The sequence below is a fragment of the Hibiscus syriacus genome, unplaced genomic scaffold (assembly GCF_006381635.1).
Source record: "Hibiscus syriacus cultivar Baekdansim isolate YM2019G1 unplaced genomic scaffold, ASM638163v2 tig00111220_pilon, whole genome shotgun sequence".
NCBI classification, from domain to species: domain Eukaryota; kingdom Viridiplantae; phylum Streptophyta; class Magnoliopsida; order Malvales; family Malvaceae; genus Hibiscus; species Hibiscus syriacus.
In genome coordinates this window covers 928,227-937,517 of record NW_024063024.1, presented here as the reverse complement: position 1 = coordinate 937,517, position 9,291 = coordinate 928,227, and the positions used below count along the sequence as shown (strand labels likewise).

Below are 9,291 nucleotides of genomic sequence, written 5' to 3'. Positions count from 1 at the left end.
ACCTTCAAAGTCCTGGCTCACGGAGCAAGTAAACTTCACAATACGAATTTGGTATTGTCAAACAAGTTTATTTGGAAAACAAAGTATTCTATCGTCAATGTATATGTTTTATAATAATCTCGTTATATTTTGTTTGATTGAATAAAAAATATCTTCAAATAAATAAACTTTATAATATATAAAGTTAATTAACCAAATGGTCAAGTATGACACAATAACGTGGTGAAGAGTGGAGACGGTAGCAGTTTTGTCCAAACTAATGTGAAGTCGAAAGGTTTGATTATCGTGAATTTTGATAGTTGTTATGGCGCAAAGTATGGTTTTTTGGTTGGGGTTTGCGGAGAGTTGTTGGTCATCGGTTGTCTTGATTAATCTCCTATTCTCAAGCTCGTTTCCCACGACCGCTTTTGCCGCTCACCCGGTCGTGTAAATGCAATCCTATTTCTATGCTTCATCGTTTTCACACCACGCTACTCTTTCTCCATCTTTCCTCTTCTCTCTTATCGTTTTCTTTTTCCCTCTCTATCTTATCTCTCTGTGCCCTTTGGTGTTCTCTTCTTTGGCTCAATAATCAACCTCTCCCCCTCCTTAACACGTTTGGGTCATGCACTTTCAACTCCTCGTTTGATTTTGCCCATTTGGGTACACGCCTTGTTTCATATACTTCACCCGCCTTTTGATTGTTGCCAAGGAACCCCATTTCTAATTATGCCAAAGAAAGCGTTTTTATGGTGCTTTCAAAACTGAATTGTGTGTATTTGAATGTCCAGGATGGGAAGGGTTAAGCTAAAGATAAAGAAGCTAGAGAACACAAATGGCCGCCAGGCGACTTATGCCAAAAGGAAGCATGGGATAATGAAGAAGGCAAATGAGCTTTCTATCCTATGTGATGTAGAAATTATCCTTCTTATGTTCTCCCCAACTAACAAGCCTTCCCTATGCATTGGGAAGCGCAGGTAGGCCATTCTTTGTTCTTCCTTTAGCATGTAGTTTGCCATTTTCATTTGTGAAATTTTTGGAGTTGCCCGTACTTTTAGCTTTAAACAGGATTTGATTAAGCATTGAATTGGGCTAGTAGAGTGCATTTAGAGGATGCACCATCAATATCCAAATATAAGTCATTGATATGTGTTGATGCATTAGGGGGTTTTAATTATGAGAATTTGAAACAAATACCATTTTCAAAAGTGGTAGACAGGTTGTAGTTTCTCCTAAAGTTGCATTTGGGAACTTGGAATTGTTGCTGTTATTCAGAAATGTTCATATGCACAAAATCACATCTAACTGATGTTATTAGTAGTGGATTTGAGAGTCAAATGATAGGTGCAATTTGTGATAAGGTATTTTATGAGACATTATCAAATGAAGGAAGCAATGCAGATCCATACATGGTATCGATGTCAAGGAAATATTTTGATTCGGTTTTCTTATATAATGCTAATGCGAATTTGTGTCAAAGCAGTTTGGTTTGTTAGATTTATGTAGAAGACTATTATCCCTCCGTGGCAATGTTCATATTTTCTATTTTGTGGTGTGGATTCAACAGCATTGAGGAGATCATTGAAAAGTTTGCTCAACTAACCCCACAGGAACGGGCGAAAAGGTGTGTTCAAATTTTCTGAGTTTGAAAAATCGCATTACTGATGTTCATACTTTAAGAGTCCAATGATATACTTAACAAAATAGAATTGACTCACGTTTTCATTTCTGTTTTACTTGGAACAGGAAGTTGGAAAGCCTTGAAGTAAGTTCTTTCATATGGTTATCTATCCTTTATCAATGTTACCATCTTCCGTTTGTTTGTCTCGAACAAGTTGTCACCCTTATCAGTTGCATAATTTGTTTTCTCTTCGAGAGTCTAGGCACTGAAGAAAACGTTCAAGAAGTTGGACCATGATGTAAATATTCATGAATTTCTGGGTACAAGGTACATGACAATCTTCTTCTCGTTGGCAAAATTGCTCCTAGTATTTTCTTTTTAAATATATATTGTACAAGAGATTCTGATAGGCTTACGACCTTTTTGTTCTTTTCTGCTTCCTTTTTTTTTCACAGTTCGCAAACAATAGAGGTATGTTTGCATGATGAACCGTGAGCCAGTACATTAACCTATGATTATAATTAAAATTGCTAGACCATGGTGTTTATTATTCTAATAAGCTTTTTGTGTATCCGTGATGACTATGGGCAGGACCTGACCAACCAAGCAAGGTTATTGCAGACTCGGCTTTCTGAAATACAGAGGAGACTGAGGTGAAGGTCTACATAGTTTCTAATGCGGTGTTTTAATTTGCCTTTTCGTTAGTGATAACCTTGAATGTAATATCGTGGTCTTGTGCTAACAATAATATGGGCTGCTCAGCTGTTGGACTGACATAGACAAGATCAACAATGTTGATCATTTGGGGAAAATGGAAGATTCACTGAAAGAATCTCTAAATCAAATTCGAGCCCATAAGGTATGCCTATATCTTTTATAACAAGTGATAGACTGCTCCACCAGGGAGCATATGCTGTAGTTTGCTTAGTTAAACCGAGCCGAAAGTGATGTGGTTTTAACCCAAGACTCGAACTTATCTACCTTCTTTGTGCAGGAAAATTTTAGGAAAGCAGCAGCTTTTACCATTAGAATGCACAAGTCAGGTAAGAATGTGTGACGGGCTTGAAATATTTTGCTGCTCGTATTGCTCTTTTAAAGTTATTGGAACATAATATCTTAACCATCCTTTTCTTGCAGTTCCAAAATGAAATGCATGTACCATTAAGAATGGGCATCGAGCAACAGCTCCAATCTCTTGCATGGATGCCTAACAATGACAGTAGACCCATGGCATTACCAGAGGACCCAAATTTGATACCCCATAGGCGAGTCAAGTCGAGTTTCTAGAAATCTTAAAGTTGATGTTTAAGGTCTTTCATAATGCATTATGATGTTGATTTCTTAATTACCAGGGATGTGGAGTGTTCCGCAAGTTCCTCGTTTGGTAGTTATTCGGGTTACTTCAGCACTCCTAAGAGTTCCGAACTATCAAGTTCTGGACAAGAAAATGGCATCCTTAACGATTTGCAACTAGGTGGACAATTCCCCTTCTCATACGATCTTAGCATACTGAATGATCGCAAATTCCCAACGGCAGCAGAGATGAACTTTCAAGAAGCTCCTGTAGATTATCATGTGAATGGAGTTCTAGCAGGTCCTAGAGCCGGATATGATACAAACCAAGGCAGTTGGGCTGCCACTTCTGGTCCTTGTGCTGTTACCATATTCGATGAGCCGTTATATACCGGAGTAAGTCAATTTGCCATCGTCTCTCTCTTATAATTGAATGTTTTATCGACATAATTCGTGTGTTCATCGTCTTTTGCAGCAACTAAACTGAGATGCAGAGGAGTGATGCTACCATTCATCGCATCCTATAAGCAGGATAGGGAAGAACTCAGTACCATGGTTTCATCGGCAAGCAAAAACCGGGACTCGGTGGATGAGATGTATAGCTCGACTGCACAACCTGTCTTAATCGTGAAGAACTGCTGACAACAATCAAACGAGGCACCACACCACAATTTCTGTATACTAATATATATTTAGTAGTAGATTTTCTTTTAATCTTCCCCCTTTGATTACTAGAGTTTACTAATGGCGATCACCGCCTTCTCGTCCTCAATGTCACGCTTAAGCTGTAAATAAAACACAGCAAAAGACGTTGATTGTAAATCAAAACCAAAAAAAATGTTAAAAGACAGCAATAATTTATGTAATTTTTCCCCCAGAACCACGCTACACTATGCAATGCAATGGTCTTAATCGAAACAAGCTAACACCGGACCAGAAGCGTAAATGTTTTCTAACATCGTATCGTAACCGTATGGTTGCCCCATAAAATGGGAAGACAGACAGGGAAGTTTATCCGTAGGCAGTAGTAGATACGGTCTGAAGAATAGTAGAGATAAAATTAAGCAATGAATATTCACATGGCTCGAGATTATATGTGAAGTCACCCTCACAGAAAGCACCAGAGTTTACCTTTCAATCACCTTCAAGCTTCCTTCTTAGCTCTCTCAAGCATATGGCTGAATGCCATGTTACTTTTTGTCATATTAAATTCACACTACTATAATGTTCCAGATTTAATGAAAATCACAATGGAAAAATATATTTAATAATTTCTGGATTCTCTTTTTCTGGAGTCACGTTATGCAGAAGATTTGAACATTGGAAACAAATCTCTAGTGAAAGAGACGGTGAGCTGAGGGACAAACAATTGTTTGATATGAAATGTCATCCACTCCCCCATCAAAGTACAACACACAAACACTAACTTATGTTATTCGTAATTTTTGTTCTCATATTATTATAGCTTGAATTTGGAATGATTCAAAATCAATTTAAAATAAAAACTATAATTTTAAAATTATATTAAAAAAATATAAAATTTTAAGAATAATTTAAAATGAGAGTCATAATAACTAAAATATTTTTTTTGTGATTTATCAATATCTCATTAGTCAAAAAAAATTAATTAAAAGATGATGAAACGTAAATTTATAACAAAATAATAGTTTAAAGACTTGTGGTTAAAAAAACATGGTTTAGTGTTTTTTCCTTTTTTATTTTAAGTCTATTATTATTTATGTTTTTACCATATTCATATTCAATTTCCAAGATTACAATTTTTTTGAATTCGAATTTCTCAAGGGGTATGATTTGATGCAGCTTGAAACATGAAGTTTGGTGGCTTTGCAGCCTGGAAACATAGATTTTTACGTGATGCGATTTAATGAACGTCGCTTTCCCTAGAAAATGCCAAGAAAATAGTATGGTAATTGAGAATTTAAGCAGGCCAGACAAAGATTTTAACTTTCAAGAAAAGAAAAGAAAAAAGACACATTAAACTTCGTCATTGGAACTTATTGTTTCTCTTCTAGAAACGCCACCCAAAGTTATCAGCTTGCAAGTTTTTTGCTGATCCCTCCCAAGTCTCACAATTATGGTTTAAGGTTTAGGGTAAAAGCTCTGAGCTAAAATTGGAAGTTCGAGTGACCCAATTGGCATATTTGCAGCCTCCAACTGGTTAACTAATTGACAAAATCAGAGCTTACTTTTCCATTATAGTGGAAATTGCAGATTTACAAATTTGCTCTTAATACAAATGAAAGCCAAATAACAATCTCAGCCAAAGTGATGGACCTTACAAGCCAAAACAATGCTTAGCGGCGGGTGGTAAAAGTCCACCTCTGCCCAATTCCCCTGCTTTGTAAGGGGCAGAAGAAAAAATGACACTTTGAATGGTCACATTAACATAGTATAATCTACTAGCTAATACTACTTTGGATGGTATATAGATAGTATTTATTTTATCCATATATAGATGGCATTTGATTAAAGAAGAAAGGTTTTTTTTATCTAGCGGAATTGGCCGCCGGAGAAGGTCTGTCCAAAGGACCAGCCAGCCGGGGCAACATTGTAGGACACCACAGTACGGCCATCACTTGTTGTGACCTTAAATGAGAGGCTTTGCCCGTTGAGATAGTTGTTGCTCTGCCAGTTTTGGCCCCAGTTTCTCGACATGGGTTGCCAGCCGGTCCTAGAACCCTTGATGGCCACAGCGTGTACGTCGCCGGCGCCACCGACGTTGGTGATGAGGACCAGGTTGAAGTAGGAATGACCATTGATTGTGAACCTTATGCCTCCCTTTCTTCTGCACGGTACCCTATAAAACAAATGAACAAAATTGAAAAACCCGGCCCCCGCCTATCAGATAAAGTTGAAGTCCTTTAAAAGTGACAAGATGAGTTGAAAATTGAGACAAACTCACCTTCTATAAGAAACAGGGACAATTCCAGCTCTGTACTGAGCAATGTGTTGGAAGACAGGTTGAGAAAGGTCAAAGTGCTGCAGGGGAGGGTTGCACCAGCCACCGGCATTGTTGGGGAGAGCATTGTTCGGAGGGCAGAAATTGGTCGCCGTAACCAAAATGGAACCGGGCAAGCACCATTTCCCGTCGTTGACACACTTGATCTCGTAGCATGAACCACAGCTGAGCCCATTGTTGAACAGAGCAGTGCTCAAAGCGGCGGTGTTGGTCCCATAACCCTGACTATACAAATTTCCATAACCACAAGCTCCACCTGCAAAAGAAAAGGAGAAGAGAATATTAGTCGAATAAACCACACCGACCCATTGTTGTAGATTTGCTTCGTTTTTTTGGATGCATACCCATTGTTCCTGAAGCATCGCTGCCACCATAGAAGGTAGCATGAGCATTGGTCCAACCACCACCATATCCATGAACAGCTGAGACCATTGAAAGTAAAGCCATTAAGAAAACACCAGCAAGAGCCATTTTTCCCGGTGGTTTGAAAAATGAGCTGCGTAAGTGATGGATAACGGGGGAGAGGAAAGTGGCATTTTATACAACTTTTTGGGCAGGAGTACACACGTTAACTCGAAACTAAAATTAACTACCACTTTGGGACCAAAACGAACAAGTCAGCTTTCTTTAAGGAAATATGCTATTTCAATTTAATTAATGTTTCATATTTTTTAAATATACTAATATTTAATATAAAAAGTTGTTACTTTTATAATAAAAGTAATCTTTATTCAAATCTTTAAATAAAAAAATTATAATATTAAACTTCAAAATTCTAATTTTATATAAAATTCTGTTATTGTATTATAACCAATACAAAGAAAGACATGTTATACGTTAGAGAGGATGTATTTTCTGAAAACTGAAAGTTGCAACCGCGTGGTTTTTGTAGCTTTCTAAATTAGCTAAATTATAGTAAACTTCCAATTTCATACAAGCATTGTCCATTTGCATGCATTTAGTTTATTATCTCATGTTATAAATTAGTTCAAATTTCAATAGATTTAAGTTAACTTTTATTATAATTTTAATGATTAAGAATCATTTGATGATTAGGTTTCCTTCAAATTTTGCAGCACGAGTCTGGTCCTCTTGGCAACAGAACATGGTTGATTTGTGCCGTTTTGATGGTACCGAGCTACTGCCAGTGGCTGCGGCCGTTAAGCAGGGTGGGAGAATTTAATACTCAAAATCCTTCTTTGATATATCTAAGTCCATTCGCTGACTTCCTATTTTCTCTTCATTATTCATATTTTTATTATACCATCATCTACTATTCAATTCTCTCATATTGAATTTAATCCTTGCATGCTCCAACTATATTATAACAATTGGTTAAAATATACTCTAAATCCTTTTACTTTAGTATATTTAAATTTTAGTCCCCCGTTGTTATTTTTTAAGAATTTAGTCCTTGTATGTTTTTGAATTTGAAAATCATGTCCAACTATTGTTAGTTTCATTAACTTTTTGGTTAAATTTATTAATATTCTATTTTAAAATAAAGAAAATAATAATATGAAAATCATATAATGAACAAAATGTAGTAATGGACGTAAATTTAATAATAGAATTTGGTCGAGATTAACATTAGGGCTGTAAATGAGATGAGACAGATCGCGAGCTAATCGAGATCGACTCGATCTTGGCTCGATAAATACTCGGATCAAATGGACTCGACTCGAGCTCAAACTCGACTTGAGTTCTTAACGAGCTGAAACGAGCTACTCGATATTCGACTCGAAAAGCTCGTGAACAGCTCGAAAAAATGTTATATTATAATTTTAGATTTTTTAAAATTACATTATTAAAAATATATTAAAAATACATTATTGATGAATAAATATTCTTGAATTGAAAATGGTTAAAAATTATTTTTGAATAAATATTCTTATATTTATTTTAAATTAATAAAAAATTATTTATCTAATGACAAATATTTAATATATTTCTAATAATAATATTTCTAATAACTAATTTTTTAAATTGTTGTTATATTTTGAGGTTTCGGGTTCAAATATCATAAATATCAAGAGTTTGAGCATTTAATATCAAGGGTTTGAGCATTTAATATCAAGATATTATATTGTACTTACCTCATAACTAATTTTTTATTTGACAATAAATATAATATAATAAAAAAATATGATTCAATTTAAATATTAATAATTTAAAAATATATATCAAAATAGAGTGTAACCGATTTTTATAAAGAATTAAGAAAGAAAAACAAGTCTACTCTCTCTCCTTTCACTAAGCCATCTCATTCCTTCTAATTATGTGGTAAGGTTTAGGGTTTAGGGTTTAAGTTATGCACATGAAACTAACATACAAATTATGCAAAATGATGTTATGTGACTCCTAAATAAATCATTCACATACTTATACATAAACATATCAACATGCAAAAAAAAAAAATACACAACTAATTAAAGAAAACAATCCTAAACAGGGATTAAATTAAGAAAAACCTAAATGTGATGACTAATTTAAGCTAAAATTTAAACAATTGAGGGACTGTTTTGTACAAAACGCATAAATATAGAGAGCCTAAAGCTAATTTACCCCTAAGGTTACTGTGGCTAAACGATAATTAACCCAAAGTTAATTAGAGTTTAGAACCTAAATTAAAACAAACCTAAACTAAATATTCATTTCAGCCACTCAACTCAAGCCTCACGCCCTCAACTTCTCCAACTCTCCCCCTCTCATTCTCACCCACGACCCATAACCAGAAAACAGTGTCGCAGTTGTCGCTCCTCTTGCCTTTCTTCAACGGAGTTCTACACTTTGACCGTCGTCGTGACCCTCTCAAAACCCACAGCCGTCAGCCACCATGAAAACAGAACCCTCTCCCCGTCACTAGCAACGCCGCTGTGAAAACTCAGAACCAAGCACTCCGATCGCCATTAGCAACGGCTGATTAACCCAAACACAAGCCTTACCCGACCCTAAACTCTCTTATCTTCACTATTATAAAACCCCCAAACACTAAAGCTACATACAACGACCCCCAACTTCTAAGGTTGATGAGTTCGACTCTAAACTCCGACGCACTGTACGGTAAACTATCAAGACCCACCTCTTCTTATTTTATAATGACCTTATTTTTGACTAACACAACCCTTTATTTTGACAGTGAGGCTCGAACAAGAAGCCTCTACAAACAAGTTGAGTTTGCTTTGGACCCAAAAAAGAACTAGTTAAGTCTAAAGGGCGGATTCTGAGTTAAACAGGAAGCGTGTAACTCGGGAAAAGATCGATTCATCAATCTTCTTCTCTTTGCAGAGGTATGATTTTGACAGTTTCCTTTGGGGATTTGAATTTTTCGACGGTAATCTTTGATTTGTTTAATTTTCGCCCCGTCGGATATGTCTGCAAATTTTCTTTGACCACACAATTTTCATTGTGATTTAGT

General features: G+C 35.9%; 1 protein-coding gene and 1 pseudogene across 1 annotated transcript; one reads left to right on the top strand and one right to left on the bottom strand.

Moving 5' to 3' along the window:
- The first annotated feature begins 307 nt into the window (after positions 1-307).
- LOC120156411 lies at positions 308-3,730 on the top strand (annotated as a pseudogene).
- A 1,647-nt stretch (positions 3,731-5,377) lies between these two features.
- LOC120156404 (expansin-A10) lies at positions 5,378-6,386 on the bottom strand. The gene is made up of 3 exons (XM_039167715.1): positions 6,218-6,386; positions 5,817-6,129; positions 5,378-5,711 (listed from the first exon to the last, which is right to left on the bottom strand). Exons 1-3 carry the CDS (start codon positions 6,342-6,344, stop codon positions 5,405-5,407), a joined length of 747 nt encoding a protein of 248 aa, XP_039023646.1. The 5' UTR covers positions 6,345-6,386; the 3' UTR covers positions 5,378-5,404.
- Between the last annotated feature and the right edge of the window lie 2,905 nt (positions 6,387-9,291).